At 43.8% G+C, this 20,867-nt stretch overlaps 1 protein-coding gene and 1 pseudogene across 1 annotated transcript; one reads left to right on the top strand and one right to left on the bottom strand.

Annotated features, from left to right (window-relative positions):
- Positions 1-1,210: 1,210 nt before the first annotated feature.
- Positions 1,211-20,145, top strand: TRAFD1 (TRAF-type zinc finger domain containing 1). The gene is made up of 11 exons (XM_090291316.1): positions 1,211-1,321; positions 4,290-4,355; positions 10,446-10,581; positions 10,682-10,735; positions 12,386-12,791; positions 15,222-15,298; positions 16,456-16,689; positions 17,671-17,791; positions 18,451-18,787; positions 19,007-19,079; positions 19,312-20,145. Exons 2-11 carry the CDS (start codon positions 4,309-4,311, stop codon positions 19,366-19,368), a joined length of 1,542 nt encoding a protein of 513 aa, XP_090147442.1. The 5' UTR covers positions 1,211-1,321; positions 4,290-4,308; the 3' UTR covers positions 19,369-20,145.
- LOC149996818 (protein YIPF5 pseudogene) lies at positions 9,198-9,970 on the bottom strand (annotated as a pseudogene).
- Positions 20,146-20,867: the final 722 nt, after the last annotated feature.

The following is a 20,867-nucleotide window of genomic DNA, read 5'->3' on the forward strand; positions in this document are numbered from 1 at the left end:
CTAGATAGGTACGCTAATAATGAATAGAGCTGCAAGAGACTATGTAGTATAAAAAAAGTCAAGGTATAGGACAATATTGAATGGTATGTTCTCTTTAACATACAATGTAAAGTGTTTAATCTTAAGTGTACAATGTAGTGATTATTTACTAATACGTTGGTGTTTACTGCTTTGTAGATTGGGCTATAGAAGGTTTCTAGGCCTTGGTAAGTTTCTCAGATTCCCTTGTAGTCTACACCCTCCAAATGGAACCATTATTCTGACTTCTCTCACCTTAAATTAATGTTGCCTGTTTTTGAACTATACTCTTGGAATCACACAGACTATACTGCCTATTTAAACTAAATATTCTGTCTTGTTATAAATAAATGCTTTATAACTTGCTTTTCCGTCTTAGCACTATCGCATGAACATTTTGCAAGTACTTACAATAAAATCATGATTTTATTTTATTTACTTTTTAATTAATTTGTTTATTTTATTTTTAGAGAGAGGGGAAAGGAGGAAGAGAGGGAGGGAAACATCAGTGTGGTTGCCTCTCACTCGCACCCCTAACTGGGGACCTGATGTGCAACCTAGTCATGTGCCCTGACTGGGAATCGAACCAGCGACATTCAGCTCGCAGGCCGATGCTCAATCCACTGAGCCACGGCAGCCAGGGCTAAAATCATGATTTTAAATTGTTGTAGTGCAAATAGGGTGTTCTTGGTTATAGTTAATTATTTTTTAATTCATGAGGGAAGAGGAGTTCAGAGAATCCATACAGTCAGCAAGGGTAGAAACTGGGACTCAAACCTGTGCCTCAGCCGCTCCCTCTCCACCGCAAAAGAGCGAAGCGCTCCAAGGGCCGAACCTTACGGATATCTTGCAAGAGGACATTGTAACAGCAAAAACAACGACTAATACATATTAATGGTGTATGACAACAGAACAAAGGACATTAGTTACCTTAATATATTAGGCGTATTAGTAATGTCTGCACAGTATTATTCACGCAAAGATTATTAGCCTGTGTCAGGGGCAGTTGCTGGGCCCAGAACAGCTGGGGTCTCTGTCCCTAGTTCCAGATGTGCAGGCGTTGGGACTTCCAGGGCCACGCCCCCGTGGGGCTCTGAGGAGCCAATCGGCGCACAGGAGGCGGGGCCCTGGGAGCGACAACGGTGCTGTCCAATGGGCCGAGAGCTGGGGCCGCCCCTGGCCAATAGATGAACCCCTCCGCCACGGTCGGGAATGTTGAGACGGCTGGGGGCCGTTGTTCAGCGAGGTGGGCTGAGGAGGCTCCGGATCGGTGACTGACGAGTCGGCTCGAGGTCCTTCTTCGGTGAGTGTAACGGCGGCTCGCGTCCGGGGAGCTCCCCGGGGCCTCCAGTTCGAGAGGAGGCCAGTACCCCGAGGGCGAGGTGCGGGAGCGAGGGGGCTGTAGGCCGGGGGTCGCGGACGCAAGAAGAAAGATGCCGGCGCGGCGGCATCTCCTCAGGCCGCTGGTGGAGGCGGCACTTTCTCCTCAGGGAACCGGAGCCTCGACAGCCCCTAGCGGCGCTGCCGCCGCCATCCCCTTCCCAGCCCTGGCTCCAGCGGCTGGGCGTCGCCCGGAGGGCCGCGGGCCACCGCGCCCCGGGGCGGAGCTGGGCCCGGGCCTCGAGCGGCCGGCGCGGGGGATCGCGCTGGCCTAGTGCGGGCTCTCGGCCCGCGGGCCCGGGTTCGAGTCCCCACTCTGACCGAGTCTGCGGTGGGTAACGGTCCCCCCGGACTTCCGCGGCCTCCAGAACCGGGACAGCGCCCCTCACCGGGCAGGGCTGTGGTCTGGACGGTGAAATTGCGGGTGGGGCGCGTCCCCCATAAACGCACTCCCAGTGTCAACCGCCGCTCTCGGCGCAGCCGGTGCCCCTCCACTCGGGTCCCGGCTCCGCGGCCTCGCCGGGGCCGGGGCAGCGGCCAGTCGGCTCCCGGGGCTGGGCCCCGAGGGTGGCTCCGCCCCCGAAGTCTTCCGGCGATGAGGGCCGCGGGGACCCAGCGCCCCTTCGCGCCTCATAACGACCCTCGACCCTCGGAAGCGGTGTCCGTTCTCTGCGGGCGGAGCCGGAGGCCCGGAGAGGGGCGGGGCCCGGGGGAGAGCCCCCGAGGGGCCCCGCGCGCCGGCCGCGGTTGGTCCCCTCCCCGGAGCCTCTGCCCGGGGGCTGGGGGGCGGGGGAGCCCCTCTGGAGTCGGCCAGCCCGCCCTGGGGGGGCCTCCTAGGCCGGCCCCCACTTCCTCTCAGAGCCGGTACCTGGCGTCCGCCGAGCGGGGGTATCCAGCCCCCTTGCCGCCCTTCCTGGGGGGACGTCCGGAGTCGCACCCCCTTCCCAGTGTGCTGTTCCGGACCTGTGTCTACTTTCTCTTTCATCTGCGTCTAGGCCCCCGGCCTCGCTGGGGTTCCCCCGCTCCGGTCAGCTGTCTTCACTTCCTCTCGGCGGGGTTGGGGGCCCGGCGGGGCGGGGCGGGGCGCGGGGAGGCCCCCCCCAGCTTCAGGCCTCCGTGGGCGTTTTAGATGTTACCTCGGGAAGCTCCTCACCACCCTTGTATGTCAACGAGGTTCCCGCCGCTCCCCTCCCCCCCGGCCAGGTGCTTTTCCGTCAAAACACTGACCTGAAGGCCTGTGTCTTGGCTCGTTTTTCTCTTTTACTAAATGGATCTGGTGGGTCAGACACTGTATTTCTGTCACTTGTCAAATACATTTGCCTTCTGGGGACAGTGTGTGGCACACAGGGTCTTAATTAACATGTTGAGTGTGGATCAGTCATTGAATAAGTAGCCTCATCTACCTATAAATAAATAAATAAATATTGACATGTTGAATGGATAAATACAGGTGTTGAAAAGTGAGTGAGTTTGTTTGGAAACGTCAGTACCCTTTTGGGGAGCAGTATATAAGACCATTTTTTGCATCATGGAAAGAAACAATCTAAAGTAAATATTGGCAATAAAAGTGCCAGCACTTTGCTTTCTGCATTGATATCTGGTTTAAAACTAAGGGTAAACTTGACAGTGGAGAAACCCGGCAGACACTGTCTTCAGTGATCAGAGTTAACATCGCCTGTACTAATAAGCCTGCTAACATGGTATGCTTTCTGGTACAATGCACCAGGATGCATAAATGCATCATTTATGTGGTATTCTTGCCACAGATGCATTAATCATGAGAAAACACCAAAGAAACCCAAACTGAAGGACATCTACAAAATAACTAGCCAATACACTTAACAGGGTTATGAAAGATGAAGAAAGACTGAGGAAATATCCCAGGGTCAAAGAAGATTAAGGAGAAATAACTAAATGCAGTCGTCGTCGGCAGCCGTCCGTCTCGAGAGACGATGGTGTAGCTTCTTAAGAGTCTATCTGCACCGCCGAGAATGGCTGTGCAGTCCGACTCGGGAGTGACACGGTATCTGTCTCCTCCCGTGTTGAATCGACATCTTGCGATGACGCTGGAGTGTCCTCTCCAGTGAAGTTGAAGCTACAGAGCCTGGGCAGGGTGATATGGAGGGTCTGCTGTTGCCCATGCAGCAGAACCCCCCTCTCTTCGCAGCTGAAGGGTCCAAGGGAAAGACGGAGTCAATACAGCTTGGCTTCAGGTGCGCCGCAGGAGTTGCCGGTGTTGACTACAACGTCAAACCGCCTTAGGGACTCCGGCTCCGGATTTTCTGTCGGGGTTTACTCCCTTAGCCTTTCCCCTGAAGAGGTATGCCGCAAGGCAGCGGAGGTTTTTTGGAGTCAGAGTTTTCCTTCTCTGATGTGCCCTGACTGGAAGATCGAACCAGCGACACTTAGCTCGCAGGCTGACGCTCAATCCACTGAGCCAAACCAGCCAGGGCAATCTATTTTATACCAAGTTCTAATTACAGTTAGTTGTGAGGATGTGGCCCTTTTTAAAATGTCAGCATGGTGCCTGAATCAGAACCTGAACCACAAAAGGGTTATTAGCGGGATGATTTGTGAAATTTGAAGATCTGTTCATTAATTACCAGTATTAGTGTTAGTTTCCTACATTTGATAGTTTTACTATGGTTGTTTATGATGTTTTGGGTGAGTTGTATATGGGAGTTCTTTGTGATGTTTTTTTCAAGTCAAATTATTTAAAAGTGAAAATTAAAAAATAAAAAGGTAAAACCCATGTGTTTGGTATTAAGTAAAATGCTTTAAATACACTATAGTTTTGGTGATATTTTCTGTGCACTAGTTTTGTTGTCTTTTTTTTCTTGTCATCCTTAAAGCAGAAATGAAAGTGAAGGTTTTCTCTTCTAACTTTGTAGTTTTCAGGAAGAGCTAAAGATGGCTGAATTTCTAGATGACCAGGACACTCGACTGTGTGACAACTGGTAAGAAATTAAATCTAAGAAATGTTACTGGAATGAGGACAAACTAGTTTCTGTAAAGAGTTGGTTTATTTATTGGCAGGGTAAAATTGGAGCCATGTAGTATGTTCTATAAATATATGGGACTAAAGCCTTTGTAGCAGTTTTGGATAAAATAGCCTGTTTTGGTTATTTAACAAGACGGTTGGTTTAGGTATCAGTGTGGTGACTAGACTGATAGGATGAAGCTGGCAGTCCAGCTCTGGTTCCTGCCTTTAATTAGATAATGACTTTTTGGCCAGTCACTTGATTGCTTTGGGCCTCAGTTTTCTAATCTATAAATAAGGGAATTTATTTTTTGTCTTCCTGAAAAATATCATCATACATTTTTTAAAAAGATACTGAAAATGTAATAAAATACTAGATTATTTTTCAAGTGCGTTGCAAGGTTTTCCCTGAGTGGCTACAGTGGCTGATTGTCTGGGGGTTGATTGGGAGCAAGGTGTGGTGAGAAAGCAGTTCAACCAGAGCAGCTGAACTGCTCATAAAGGATTTTGCTGAAGGAATATACAATTGCCTAAAAAGAAAATTCCAAAGTCTTCTGGCAGTGCAGATTAATTATTACCATTTCGCGATTCCAGAACTGTTAGTGCAGACCGGGCGTGGTGTTTTTAACTCACGTGAATGACGAGAAAGAGCAGCTCTTCCTGAAATGAAATGAAGCTTGGAGTGCAGCTAGTCTGATTCCTCGTTGGGATTTCTCAAGAACTTGTTTTAGTGACACTCATACTAAAAACTAAAGAAAGTAAAATTGTCTGTTATGTTTAACCTACCAAATTGTGGTAGAAGGAAAGAGATGTTGAGTAACGGAAATAGTTTGCTGCAGATTAATGAAAGGTTCGAGCCAACTAACAATTCTTTTTTAATTTCCTTTTTCTTGGCAGAATTAGGATGTAATCAGAGCAACTGCTGGTCATAATATTCTTTCCCTGCATGGAATTAAGATTTTGTTTCTTAAAAAAGTAAAGATTTTGTTACTGTGAGGGTGTCTTGCCTTATAGGGTATTTTTCTCTACTATGCCTCTATCACTTTCTGCCATTTAAAACACTATTTTAACTTTGCTTGGGTTTTACATAAGAGTAATCAATGATACAAATAATCACAAGCAAACATCACTGATTTTACAAGAAAACGGCCATATAGCTTTAGCACAGTTAAGATACTCTTATGTCAGTCCAAGGAAACTCAAACCTAGAACAATATATAAATAACTATGCCAAGGGAGTTTTTTCTTTTTTTAAGTGTAAGTTAATGGAAAGCTAATGAAAATAAGGTTATTCAAAGTGAAAGCAATTTGTTTAAAGGAAAAAACAGATAGCATGTAAGGCTGACTAGGCCAGCATAGACATCCCATCTAAGTAATGGTGTTTGAATTCCAGGTTTTAAAATTTTGTCTTTAGAGACATATTCCTATTGTTCCCTAAGGAAAGTTGAGGTACTCTTCAAAATATGAGCTGCAATTGGACTCCTTGGTCCAGTAAAAAGAATAGTTGCGATTGAAGATTTTTTTTTTTTTTTTGCATGTTAGCTCTTTCTTACGGTATCCTCTTATTGGGAGGAGAGTGTGGTTCTAGGAAACAGAAGTGTCACTCAGCTTTTTATTTTTGAGTATATTAAAGAATTAATTTCTAGCTTGTCGTGTTTATGGGAGGCTACTGGGAATTTTTCTGGAAGTCTTAGCTGGCCTTTCAGTCATTTCTATCTAAAATGAAATTTTATCTTTAACTTGCTAATTCTTCCTTAGGTCTTTTAGCAGTTTTATCCATATATGGAATTGTGTTCTCATTCATCTCACTTAAAACATTTTGATTTTATCTGTAGGTAGGAAGCCAGTATATTAGTATTTCGCCTGGCTGGAATGTTTGGTGGAATTATCTTGGCAGTTCAATTTAAAAAGAAAACAAAACCAGCAGGCAGCTGTTTCATGTAATTGTTGCAAATATCTTTTATCCTCTCCTTTCAAGATTTCCTAAGAGGTGAAAATGTGTAACAGTAAATGTTTTGTAGTTTCATACCTGATAGCTGCTTTTGATTCTTTCTTTATGTTATGATTATGTGTTCCTTAATTTGTTTTAATTCTGAAACTTCAGTGTCCTTGTGCACATAGAATGATCTTTTTTAATAGGTTATCCTGAATAGCCCTGTAAAATAAAAACTGTAGTCATTTTTAAAAAATATTTTGCTGTTAAAAGAACATTTTTGTCAAAATTATGGAAAAAGAACCCAGAATGTTATCACCCTACACAGTAATACTGGCTTTAATTTTTTCATGGCATTTGTGCACATATGATTTACAGTCATGATATAGCTCTACTTCTTCCATTTTGTTGGTGTACCATATTTAATTTAGCTGTACTTTATTGTTTAAACATTTTTTAAGTTGTATTTTATTGATTATGCTACTACAGTTGTCCTGATTTTTCCTTATTTGCCACCCTTCACCCAGCCCCCACACTCCCTCAGGCATTCCCCCACATTGCTCATGTCCACGGGTCAGGTGTATAAGTTCTTCGGCCGCTCCATTTCCTATGCTGTACTTTACATTCCCACGGCTATTCTGTACCTACCTATTTCTACTTCTTAATCCCCTCACCTCTTCACCCCCACACCCCCCTTCCTATATGGCAGCCATCGAAACGCTCTCTGCATCCATGATTCTGTCTCTGTTCTTTGCTTAGTTTGTTCTTTAGATTCAATTGTTGATAAATATGTATTTTTTGCCATTTTATTGTTCATAGTTTTGATGATCTTTTTCTTAAGTAAGTCCCTTTAAAATTAATATAATAATGGTTTGGTGATGATGAACTCCTTTAGTTTTTTCTTGTCCGGGAAGCTTTTATCGATTCCAAATGATAGCTTTGCTGAGTAGAGCAATCTTGACTGTAGGTATCTGCTTTTCATGACTTTGAATGTAACTTGCCAATCCCTTCCTGCCTGCAAAGTTTCTTTTGAGACATCATCTGACAGTCTTATGGGAACTCCTCTGTAGGTAACTAACTACTTTTCTCTTGCTGCTTTTAAGATTCTCTCTTTATCTTTAACCTTTGGCATTTTAATTATGATGTGTCTTAGGGTGGGCCTCTATGTCCATCTTGTTTGGGACTCTCTGTACTTCCCAGACTTGCATGTCTTACTTCTTTCACCAAATTAGGGAATTTTTCTTTCATTATTTTTTCAAATGATTTCCAGTTTCTTGCCCTTTCTCTTCTCCTTCTGGCACCCCTATGATGCAAATGTTGGGCCTCTTGAAGTTGTCCCAGAGGCAGCTTATACTATCCTCATTTTTTTTGGATTGTTTTTTCTTTTTGTTATGATTGGTTGTTTTTTGCTTCTTTATGTTCCAAATCATTGATTTGATTCTCGGTGCTTCATCCATTCTACTGTTGTTTCCCTGTAAATTGTTCTTTATTTCAATTAGTGTATCCTTCATTTCTGACTGGATCTTTTTTTTTTTTACGTTGCTGAGGTCCTCACTAAACTCCTTGAGCATCCTATAAGCAGTGTTCTGAATTCTGTATCTGATAGATAGCTTATCTTCATTTTTTTAGCTCTTTTTCTGGTATTTTGATCAGTTCTTTCATTTGGGCCATGTTTTTTCTTTGTCTCCTCATTTTGGCAGCCTCCCTGTGTTTGCTTCTATGTATTAGGTAGAGCTGCTTGGACTCTGTGTCTGGGTCGTGTGGCCTAATGGAGTAGGTGTCCTGCAGGGTCCAGTGGCAGTGCCTCCCCTGTCACCCAAGCTGGGTACTCAAGGTGCTCCGTCCGTGTGGGCTGAGCACACCTTCCTCTTGTAGTTGAGCCTCGGTTGCTGTTGGCAGATCAATAGGAGGAATTTACCCAGGCCAGTCAGCTGCAAGGACTGGCTGTGACCACTCACCACCAACCTCCACCCTATTCCCCATCAGTCCACATGCTGGGGTTGTGGGCCAGGTCCCCAGCCCATCAATGTTTCTCTCCTTCTCTTTCTCCCTCCCCCCTCTCTAAAATATATATATATTAAATCTTTTAAAAAGTTAATTGGGAAAATTTTAATTAATAACCATCAAATGTGCTTTACATTGATAACTACAGTACTGACACTGACATTTCAACTTCTCAAAGGTTAGTAATTTTCTTTTTCCTAGGAAACATGGAGATCCAATTATGAGCGTTAATGTGGCCAGTCTAGAACACTATGGTTTAATTAATGCTAATATTTAAACAGGTGTTCACATTTCATATCTAAATAAGGTGGATTATGAACTTGTATTACTGAATTTTAGCAAAAATCCCACGAGCTAATTTATAGGCATGTCAAATTTTTAAAGTACAAACTCAAAAAACTCTACATTGGGACCACGTTTTTGTTTTAAGTGCATTTGACTGAAGAATACAGGCAATTTTTCTTTCCTGACTCCTTGGAAAAATGTTTCTGCAAGTCCTGTGTTGTCTTTACTATGACTAGGTTGTTTTTAAGAAAGATTATAAGCTCTATGGTTAGTTTCCCACAGTTAATAAAAACCTATCAAAAACATAATATAATTTGCAAAGTAAAAAGTTGTTTTCAAAGGCAACAGGAACAGGAAAGAAATAGCACTTATTTGTATAAGCACAAACACTTAAAACTAGTCATATTGGAGGTAAATACAATATGGTATTTAAAAGTTTTGTAAAAATGAACACAAGATATGTATTTACTTCCATTGCTCCAATGGTCAAAGATCTGCCTGAGAGTTGCAGTGTAGCAGTTTGCTGGCTCAATTTAAGAGTTAAAATCCTTTTTGTGTATTTGGCCCGATGATGTCCACATTCCAGATAATTTTAGTTCAGAAAATGAAAATTAGGGCAAAGACTCCTTATAACAAAGCACAAGGCTATGCTACTAGAAGTTCTTTCCTTCCATGGCAAATGCAGAAATAAAAATTTTGGAAGCAGAAAAACTACACCATTTAATAATTCTGGCAGTGAGTATGATTCCTGTGCCATTCTGCCAAGAAAATATCATTGTGAAGCTGCAAAGTAGGTTTGTGGGAAGACAACATCCAAAGATCCTTGCCACACAACCAAATGAAACACCTGTCATGCTCATTAAGTTTAATAAACAAAACATTCCTAGATGTTCGATTGCACTGATCCCATCCATAGGCATAGCCTACTGGATTTTACCAGGGAGTAACACTGTGGCTCCAAAGGCAAGGCAAAAAAACATTGGTCCTGCCAGATTGGTCTCATTCATCGCACTGCCATCTCTACTTTTAATGGGTGTAACACTGTCATTTTTTTTTGCCAGATTTAGTCAAAATTGATACCTAATTTTTCTACTAAATGTAGCTCATCCTCAGAGTTGTTTCCATAGAATGGCTGAGGTGTAGTTATACTATACACATATGTGCCTCAGTTGGCTGGAAGATCTGCCCAGTGTATGGCTGTTGTGACCGCCTCATGTCTGGAGGGACAAGTGGGCCTTGCCGCGAGTCGTCATAGCCAGCACAGTACTGAGTCTTCCATAATCATAGGACTGCTGTTATTGGTCATCAATGCTGTGACCTCTCTGATAGAAATCCGTGTTTAAGTGATCAAAGCCTGACATTGCAAATGATCAAACTGGTTTGATTTTCAGTGGAATAAAATCTAAATGAGATTAAACCTACCTTAGACTGAGAGTAAAAATAAATTGTAGGCTTTTCTTTCTTTCTTCTTTCTTTAAATAGTCCTGGAGTGTGCCATTATGCTTTGGAGCATGGATGGTTTTGGGAAAGCCTGGCTCAGCTCTTTTTGGCATCTGACTTCATGTTGTTGGTTGTGATCAGCTCTGACATCTAGAAAGTGAGGCTGAATTTTTAGAGTTAGTGCATAACACTGATAATTCAAAGAGTGTTGCACAGAAAACTCGTAACTTTCAGAAATTAATTCTTGAAAAGCAGGGGTAGTAACATTCATATGTGCTAATAGACTAGACATTCACTAAAGGGAAATAATGGAGACTAAAGAGTGAACAGGACAGGTTTCCACATGATACAACTGAATAGATCAGTCAGTAATGCTCACCTTTTTTCTTTGATCTATTTCTATAGCAAAAAAGAAATTCCTGTGTGTAACTTTACCATCCATGAAATCCACTGTCAAAGGAACATTGGTATGTGCCCTGTCTGCAAGGAACCATTTCCCAAATCTCTCATGGAGACTCACGTGGCTACAGAACACTGTCAGGTGAACCACCAAGGACTCAAATGTTCATTAATGTATTATATACTTGCTCTTGTGCATTTTGTCACAAAGCCAATTTATTGGTTTTTACTTCTTATCCTAGGTAACCTGCAAATGTAACAAGAAGTTGGAGAAGAGGCAGTTAAAGAGTCATGAGGTTAGTTTCCCTCGACAGTAAAGGAGTGAGTTACCATGGGACCAGTAATGAGGTTGCAGAGCCACATGCAGAACGGAAAGCCGGTCTGGTTGTCTTTGTTCTCTATCAGTTCCATGGATGTTGCCTCTCAGAGCCTTTCCCTTTGGGACTGAATCTGTCATTCTCATTCTGGGGCTTGGCTATCAGCAGCCTCACTGAGTGCCAAGCCAAATTTTGTGTTGCCAATGTGGTATGACCTCCTCATCACAGAACCTGCCTTACATCTTGTAGTTTCATTTGACTTCTTTATCACTTGGACAGCATGCTGTTTACACCCAAAGATTTCCTCAGAGAGCATTTGGTGAGAGAGACTATAGAATTATTTGGTCATAGTATCATAGTATTATTTGGATATGGTATCATAGTTGAGATAAAACTGTATTGTTGGATGAGCATACATACACACACACACACACACTTTTTTCTTCCTTGAATGATCGTATTAACACACTGCGTACGGGTGGCGAGAATTCTCGTCGTTTCTAAAAGGCATTTAAATTCCCCGGTATGCAACGTATTAATTTACTAGTTAAAAAAAATCCCACCAACAGCTACTTAGTTGGTGGTCACACGGGAGGGTTTATACATATGTAAAAATTTATCAAGGTATGCAGCTTAAGATTTGTGCATTTCATTCTATGTCCCTAAAACATTAACAACTTAATAGGTTATTTATAATTTTAAAAGGTAACTGATATTCAATGAAAATATTTAGAAAAAACATAGAAGAAAAATCACTTATAATCCCCCGACTCAGTGATAAATGTCTCATAACTACCTTGGCACTTTTACCTTTGTTATTTTTTCTAAGCACTTGATATGTTTTACTAGGCCTCACCAGCAAGGGGGGTTATGATTGAGGTCACATTAACAATAATAATGAGTACTTCTCACGGTCTTACATCTACCTGCTGCATAAACAACCTCCGATCATCTTTCCCTCTGGCTTCTCTCCCAACTATTTCCTGGCTACACATGGTGATACACCAGTCATTTTAAAGATTTAAGTACAAAGTATTTCTTAACATTCCAACTATGACAATTGTAGACCAGAGATTATAAAGAGTTTTTTAAAATTCTCCTTAAAAAAAGTTTTTACTTCATTTGCTGTCTGGTGAGTTATTAGTATTTTTTAGCGTCGTTAAAGTATGTACTATATTGTTTAGAAAGTGCCAGTAATTACTTGCTCTTCTGCTGTTGACTAACTTAAATCAGTCACATTTTTCTAGTAGTTTTTTTTAAAAGACAGGTTGGAATAGTAGGGGGAATTAGGACTGTTGGAGCCTTGACAAACATATCTGAATTGTTACGCTTTTGCTATTTGCTCCTGGGCTTATCTGGCTGACTTTGGGTTACTTTGTAATGTGTGCACAAAATGATAAGTCTGGGTGGCTGGGTGAGTGTGTTCCATAGGAGTTTTCTTCCCTTTGTAGAAACTGGTGGCAGGGATAAAGAGAGGCCCTGACTCTTAAATTCATAGGAAAACATGGCAGGCAGGTGAAGCTAGGGTTGGAAGAGAATATTGAAGTAAATACTTTCTGCTTTCCTGTCCTGTACTAAAACATGGCCTCTTTGAGATTTGCATGTTAACTGCATTACTCTGTGTTGCAGGAGACTGAGTGTCCTCTACGGCTTGCCCTTTGCCAGCACTGTGATTTGGAACTTTCTGTCCTCAAACTGAAGGACCATGAAGATTACTGTGGTGCCCGGACAGAGTTATGTGGCAGTTGCAGGCGTAATGTCCTGGTGAAAGATCTGAAGACTCACCCTGAAGTTTGTGGGAGAGATGGGGTGGAAAAGGGAGATGAGGCTGCCATGCCTCGTAATGCATATGATGAGGCTTTGCGTCAAGATGGAATCTGGATTGCATCCCAGCTCCTCAGACAAATTGAATCTCTGGATCCACCTATGAGGCTACCACGAAGACCCCTGAGAGCCTTAGAATCAGACCTTTTCCATAGCAGGACTACCAACCCAAGGAACATGACAACCCAGTTTCCAATTCCAAATAATCTATGTGAGTTGTGTTTGGGATTGGAAGGGTGTCACCACCTTGGGGGCAATGGGAATAGGGCTTTGGGGCCAAATGGACGTTAATTGTAGAAATCTGACAATAGCTAGGTAGCATTAGGAAGAACACCTAACTTTTCCTGTAGATGGGCCTGCCAGAACCTTTTTGCTATTGAGTTTATAGTTAGTGTTGATGTTGATGATGATGATGAATACAGTGCTGTGAACAGCTACTGTTTACTGAGTGTGCCCTTGTGCCTCAGGCCTCTGCAGCGCGCTTTACGTGTGATCTCACTCGTTCACTTCTCACGGCAGCCTTAGAGGGGAGGGCAGTGGTGGGGCAGCGATGGGAATTCAGTGGCACTCTGACCCCATGCTTTAAACCTCTGCTGTACTGCAGAAAGTGTACATAAAATGTTTAGCAGGGTGACTGCCTCGTAGTTAAAGCTCAATAATGTTGCTTATTACTAAAACAATTTGAATAGTAATGGAGCCTTTTATCGTGGCAGACTTAATACTTGGAGTCCTGTGAGAACTGGAGGGCTGGGCCTCTTTTGTTCTGCACAGATGCCTGTAAACCTTGAATATTTGGTAGGCATGGACTTGAACTAAAAAAAGCATGGCAACATTTCTAAAGCATCTTGAGAAATGGTTTTTTTTTTCCCCCCCAGTGGAAGAACAAGACAGGAAAGGAATAGGAGCAGACAGTCCCCCAAAGAGGGTGGTGAAAACAGTGCAAACTTAGACTTCATGTTGGCCCTAAGTCTGCAAAATGAAGGCCAGGCCCCCAAATTGGCAGAGCAGGACTTCTGAGGGCTGTGGGTGAGGCAGACCGGTCCTGGGGAGGTCCCAATGCTCTGATTAACATACAGGGTAGGTTAGTTTATTCTTCAATAGCTTCCGTCTCCAGTTTTTTAAAGTCTTACACTGTACAAGTCATATAAAGTTGGAAGTTTTTCATGAGATAAAATTTGCCCTTTTTTGTATATTGCTTTTCCCAAATTTTTATTTTTGAAAACTGTCAGAATAGTATAGCAAGTATCTATAGCCCCTTCATCTATATTCACCATTTTATTTTTCCTTTATCTTTAAAAAATTTGATTTTAGAGAGGGAGGTGGGGGGAGAGAGAGAGAAACATCGATTTGTTGTTCTATTTATGCATTCATTGCTGTGCATCCTGGGTAATCTCTTGTGTTCTTTCTAATCTGTTTAATATGTCCACTGAGGGTTTCACTTAAGTAGTTACATATTTTTCATTTGTTCTATTTGAGTTTTCTCTTTTCTTCAATGTGTCTCATCATTTTCAAAACAACCTTTATACCTTATAGTACAAGTTCTTTAACATATCTTTAAACATGCTAAATATATTTTTCTATTGTCTGAAAATATATCTAAAATTTTCTTTGCTATTGTTTTTGCCCAATCAGTCGGGGTGGCTTGCTGCCTCCCTCTGTGTACATGTGTGTGTGAGCTAGCTTTAAGTTCTCTGGTGTGTTCCCCTGAGAGGCTCCTAGGGATGCTACTGACTGGGACAATTTCAAACTGAAATTTTAGGTTGAGTTTTTTAAAATCATAAATATAGATTTTGGATTCAAATTCTTGTAAAGGCAAACTTCAGTTACTTTTTATTTAAGATTTTTATTTTTTTTTAGAGAGGGAGAGAAACATCAATGTGTGGTTGCCTCTTGTGCACCCCCAGTTGGGGACCTGGCCCACAACCCAGGCATGTGCCCTCACTGGGAGTGGAACCAGCAATTCTTTGGTTCACAGGCCAGTGCTCAATCCACTGAACCACACCAGTCAGGGCTCTAGTTACTTTTATTCAGTAGACTTTTCTTTCTTCTACCCAGAGCCAAAACCTAGTTAGGCAAGTTTCCTTTCCTCCTGTCATTGTTCACCCTCCAGTTGTTCAGCAGTCTTTCTGAGGCTGTTTTGTTTTGGGAATCCTGGGTTTAACATTGCTCTGACATATTTGATTTACTTTAAGTTACTTTTACGCAGCATCTTTTTTGATATTTTCTGCCAGTTGTATATAAGCCTTAGTTTCTCCATCTGTAAAATGAGGGTAACATAGGACCTCCTTCATAAGTCTTTCCTGAGGATTGAAATAATGCACTGGAGGCTCTTAGATCAGTGCATACAGCGTTATCACCCATTTAAATGACTTTCTTCATGACAGTAGTGGGTAAGTTACTACTTTAATGCCGCTCAGAGAATGGTGATAAGTAAATCTTTTTCTGTAGCGGCAGTTTTTGCCTGGGGGTTGTCTCTTAAGTAGTTTTCCTTGCAGGATTTATAGCCCAACCCCACAAATTGCTACATCTCTGAAATGTCAGAGTCAACATTTTATATAAAACCCCTCCAGGGAGATCACAGATGAAATTAGTTTTTTTTTTTCCTCATTTGGGGTCTGATTGTGTGGCCTCTGATACCTAGGTGCAGCTGATGAGACCATGCTGCCTTGTGAATTTTGTGAGGAGCTCTACCCAGAAGAACTGCTGATCAACCATCAGGTATGCTGTGGCTGACTTGAGGGCTTTGCATAGGAGTGTCTACCATACCTGGGATTGCAGGCCATATGAAGTCTTGAGCAAGCTATTTTAATACACCTGTTACAGAAGTAGGATCTGTATGTGTGTGTGTGTTTACCATGGTGTGACTGACATATGGGTATGAGAACTTAGTCTTGTCCTCTTGGAAAAAGTCCTGCCCATTCCAGCAGGCCCATTTTGCTCCCTCCATACTGCAGTGAGTACTATACATTTCTACTGACCATCTTATAACCTGGTCTGATCTTATGCCACATTTTGTTTATTGGAGCTGTACAGAAGGGTCAAGGTTCCTCCTTACACTTTACCTTTTCTGCCTGGACGCTGTATGGCCTTCTGCCTCTGCCTCCTCAGCGCACCCAACAACATGATCCCTTACTTGTAGACCTGGTTCAGACATGACTTCCAAGAAACCATCCTGAGTAAGATCTGAAGGCTAGGTCAGAGGGTCCCACCTGTGTGCTCCCCAAACATTCTGTGCCCACTTCTCTTTCAGTCTGTCCCCTTATGATGTGGTCTTCTGATCGCGTTTGCACCACTAGGTTGAGCTCCTTAAGGACAGGTTCTGGGTTTTCTCCTTTCTGAATCTTAATACCCGGTGTGTGAAAGGTGTCAGGTATTTTTTGAATGATTGAAAGTTCTTAGCCATTTAGGAATGATTAGAGAATAGCCTTTGTTTGAGGATTGCCTGTTGGAGGGAAGTACTTCTTCCCTCAACACTCTTGCTCTCTCTGACTTGGTTTGGCCTAGTCTAGCATTTCCAAAACTACTAAGCATCCCTTTGTTCTTGGTGGAACATTTATTCTCCCCATAATTGGAATAATAAAGTATTTGAGTATACCTAGTTTTTCATTTGGGAGCAGCAGAAGAAAATCCATTACAGACTATTTTGGGCCTCTCTTACTATATCGCTGTGGGAAGAATCTTGGATCTTTTCAAATTAAAAACAAAACAAAACAGAAATGTTTAGAGAGTAAAGTGAGTATTGCATTCCGTCTGCACTCCCTAGTATTAAGCATGACTAAAATTTTTGTGACTTGTAGAAAATGCTGTAGGTATGTATTTTTCTTTAACCTCTTTTCTTTAAAACTTTTTTTTTAACCTATTTTATTTTGAAACAGACAAGCTGTAACCCTTCCCGTGCCTTACCTCCATTTAACATGGGTAGCGCTTCCCCCAAAGGGGTGGAGGAAGACCCTGATGTCATCTTCCAGAAGTTTCTGCAGCAGGCGACAAGTAATCAGTTAGAGTCTTTGATGGGCCTCAACAATTTACCCTCTGTGGAGGACAGCATCATCATCCCGTGTGAATTCTGTGGGGTACAGCTGGAAGAGGAGGTGCTCTTCCATCACCAGGTAGGAGTCCCTGAAGGACCTGCCCACTTCATTCCGCACTGATCCTGTGAGTGAACCTGAGGCTTTAGCTGAGAATGCTTCTTTAGCCTTTAAGTTGCGTGCATACCTGCCTTGGCTCCTGGATATGCCCTGTTTTGTGGGCTGTCTGACTTTCTCTATCTTCTGGCAACTGTAGCCATCATGTCATTAGCTGAGGACCAAAGAGCCAGGACTTCATTTCAGCAGGTATAGAGGACTGGCCAGAATGGTTTAGATGAGACTACCCTGAAGTCACTGTCACCTTCTGCTTTTGAACAGGCAGATTCTTCCTATTGTGGTAGCATTTGGGGCTTGCATTTCAGGAGATCTGGGGGTCTAGATCTGTCCCAGGTTGACCTTGGATAGGTCCTAGTCCCTCACTGGGGATATCTGTAAATGAAGCAGTTAGATTAGACAATCTAGTCTTTTTTCAGCTTTTGAAGCCTAGGATTCCAATCTGTTAGTGGAGAATACATTTGCTGCCCACTCTTGTTTGTTACGGGGACCTAACACTGCAGGTATATTCAGGGTCATTTCTGTAGTTGATGCCCTTTAATTGTTGCTAGAACACCACACATGTCATTCATGTAATAAAGACTTCTGCTTTTGGATTAAGCAGTAAATAAATAACTGCTGGTTGTCCCCTGTGGGAGCCTTATGAAGGAAGCAACCATGCACATACTCTGGTCAAAGTATAGGCATGCTTTCCAGGCTTTCAAGACTAGCTCTTCCTTGGTCTCTGCACAGAGCAGAGAGTGCTTATTCAGTGCCCTCGGTGTTAATGGGGATGAGTGCTCCATTCTGGATGTGTGTCCTTAGTCCCAGGCTCTTCCTCCCAGTGGTTGTCAAAGTCCCCCCAATAAGGTGTGTTCACCCAGCCCACTGTTCCTTCTTTTCTTCCCACAGCTCCAGCTCCTAGAAGTGACTCATTCCAGAGGTACTAATTGTGGTTTTTCTTGTTAGGACCAGTGTGACCAACGCCCAGCCACAGCTAACAACCATGTGACGGAGGGGATTCCTAGACAGGATTTCCAGCCTCAAGAGACCTCACCAGAGCTGCCCAAGAGGCGTGTCAGACACCAGGGTATTAGCCAGGGCTGAGCCAAAGCCGCAGGTCTGCTGCTGACTCGGGCCTGTTTGCCATTTCTCACCTGCTGCTCTAACATGGGGGTTACCTGAATCCTGAATCACCACGCACAGTAGGATCTCACTGGGCTAGTTGTGGTCCCATCTTAGACTGAATGGTTTCGAGTATAGGTTTATAGGGTAATGGCTTTGGGGATGGCCCTGAGACACGCTTAGTAGTCAGTAGTATTCCGCTGTGAGTTTCCTTAGTGGGTTATTTGGAGATAATTTTTAGACCTTACAGTGGCTGCCCTGGGCCCCTACCTCTAGTTGAAGTCTGTTTAGGGTACTCAGTCATCATCATCATCATTATTATTATTATTATTATTAAAGAGCCTCATGCCTAGACAAGTAAACTTTTTGAAACTCACCACAAAGCCAGTTAGAAATTATTTTTTACAGGTTTGCTTGCCTATCATGAATAGTTTAGGAGGATGTACTTGAGGACTCAGGTAATAACTACAGCATGAACAGAAGGTTCCTGGCCCTGTCCTGGAGGCTTGGGTTTAGGTGTGAGGCAGCTGTGTCCCACCCAGACCATAGCTGTTCCTGCCCGGAAGCTGGCGCTGACAACAAGAGCTACCTTTCTCTAAGGCTGGGGCTCTTTTCTCTTCGCAGGAGACCTGTTTTCTGGTTATATGGATGATACCAAGTGGGCAACTGTTCAAGTGCCCGCTTTCCCTCTTCCCCCGACCAGACCCATTAACAATATGGCTACCTGTACCCGACTGTTCACATCCACATCAGGCCCCAAGCCTGGTTCCCAGCCCAGCCCTCCTAGCGCAACGAAGCTCAACAACTTAGACAGCCAGGACATCCGGGGGAGGAATCAAAACAGCCATATTGGGGCCACGGCCACTGGGCACATTCCAGTGATTCAGCCTGTTCGAAACCTCTACCCAGGCAACCTTGTGCCCTATTTCCCCTGTGGCTCTTCAGGGCGACACGGAGCGAGGTAAGCAGGGAAGCCTCTGTGAAGCTCTTGAGTAGTTCAGGTGTATTGTGGCCTGATTTCAAAATGTGCTGGTCTCGGGGGGTGGTTTTAGTTGCTGTTCATTTGTTTTATCTGCTCGCAGAGAGCTGCATATGTCTGGTTCCAGCTGTTTGTCTTCTGAGTTTCCTGACTTTTGCTCAGGGGCATCTCAGGAGCTCCTTTTCAATCCTTCTCTTTCAGCGGTAGGAGTGAAGGTGGCAGGAACTCACAGGTCACCCCCACAGCTGCCAGCTGTCACAACAAAACTGCAAAGGTAACTGGGGATCCAGCCCCAAAATGCTCAGTGAGGATTCGGGAGCAGGGCAGGGAGGGTCTAGTATGGTTCTTGAAGTCAGAGGAGGAGCTGGGCATCACTGCTGTGGCTGAAGGACTGTTCGTTTGGCTTTTGAGGATGTTTCTGTGTGAGCTTGACATTTTCAGGGCTCTAAATGCGTGCTGCCTTTTCACTTTCTGTGTAAGCCTCGTTTGTGTGCTATTTTCAATAGGCAAAAGCCCCCAAACCCCAGGGAGCTGGGGATGCTGAGGAGGAAGAGGAAGAGTAACAGTGTCTGCAGAGAAGCTGATGACAGTGGTGCCACCTTCTCCCCACGGCAGCACTGGTGACAGTGGCCGCACCTCTTGGGCTCTGTGGGCTGGGGAGATTTTACAGATTTTTACTTTTTCTAGGTTATGACCATTTTGTGTCTTTTGAGGTTGTGATGTGGGAGTTTGGGGGGTTGAGGGAGGGTCAGCAGGAAGGCTGTTGAGAAATGTTTCAGCTTCAGCCACCAGGGATCCCTCATTTGACACATTGTCACCACTGCTGCTTGGTGCTCTGTGGTCCTGGTGGAAAGAGGAGAGGGTTCTGGAAACCTGGTATCGCCAGTGAAGTGATTCTCTTCCCTGAAGGGGCCTAAATTTGGTAGCTTTCGGTAACCTCTCCTGTGTACGGCCCTCCCTACTCTGTAGAGTTGGGGCCTCTGGTGCGTGGGGAGGAGCTCTGGGGGAGTGGTAAGCCAGTGGCACAATGTTGGGAACAGGCTGCTGGAGGTGAGTGCACGCAGGGCTGTGGTTTAATCTTCTTTGGCATCCGGCATCACTGCCTTCTATTTCTGGTGGGGAGCACAGCTCCTTTGGCTTCGCTGCCTCTGATGGAGAAGGCGAGGGACTCCTGGTCCTGCCAGGGCCGTGCTGGGCCCTGCCCTGATTGGGACTGAGGCCTAAGGTCTGTGACTTGCTCTGAAAACCAAGTATGTATCAGAGCCCCTATCTCCCCCTTTTTATTTTATTATAATTACTAACATCCTTGTAATAGAAATAAAGTTTGTACTTGGAGTTCAGCTGAGTCTTGTGGTTCCTTCTCCAGTGCATCCTGGAGCCCTGCGGTACGGGGGAAGGTGAGCAGGACTGGGCTGTCTCTGTGCTTCCTGGGACCCTAGCAGATCCAGTGTGAGCTCCTTCCCTGAGAGTGCCAGACAAGCTGCAGTGTCCTCATATTGGACTCCGAGGAAACTGACAGGTTGCTGCAGCTCCAGTGACGTATTTGGGTGGGGGTGGGGGCTTTCTCCAACTGAATAGGGAATGGCAGATTCATCAAAAGCCTCAATCCTGAGAGTAGTGGAGCCTTAGCGGAATTAGCCATTATCCTGAGTACATCACAGTTCGCACAGGACCACCTAGCACCTTAAGTTATTTTGAGCTCATGTGTTTTTCTCCTAACAACCTAGTGGGGGGTAGGAAAAGAAATGGCCCATTGCCTAGGTGGAAAGGAGTGACTTGCATAAGGCTATGGGACAAAAAAAACCATACTGCAGCTTCATATAGTTTATTGGTTGGGTGGATTGTTACATACATGGCAGGGAGGACATATTGGCTGATAGTGTTATTCAAGCCTTTATATCCTTTTGTTTTCTACCAATTACTGGGGGTAGAGGAGGCTGTTTGAAATCTATCATAATTGAGGATTATCTGTTGTTCTTTATAATTCTGTAATTTTTCAGTATTTTGATGTATATAATTCTGTAATTTTTCAGTATTTTGATGTATACACTTATGATAGTTA

This window comes from Furipterus horrens, unplaced genomic scaffold (genome assembly GCF_987537825.1).
Source record: "Furipterus horrens unplaced genomic scaffold, mFurHor1.1.pri manual_scaffold_11, whole genome shotgun sequence".
In the NCBI taxonomy this organism is placed as follows: Eukaryota; Metazoa; Chordata; class Mammalia; order Chiroptera; family Furipteridae; genus Furipterus; species Furipterus horrens.

What these genes read in the sequence shown, in the direction of transcription:
- TRAFD1 (XM_090291316.1), top strand. Translation starts at nt 4,309, where the DNA reads ATGGCTGAATTTCTAGATGACCAGGACACTCGACTGTGTGACAACTG. An exon ending in AGGTGCTCTTCCATCACCAG is followed by an intron (nt 16,690 to 17,670) that starts GTAGGAGTCCCT and finishes TTTTCTTGTTAG; the next exon opens with GACCAGTGTGACCAACGCCC. An exon ending in GTCACAACAAAACTGCAAAG is followed by an intron (nt 19,080 to 19,311) that starts GTAACTGGGGAT and finishes TATTTTCAATAG; the next exon opens with GCAAAAGCCCCCAAACCCCA.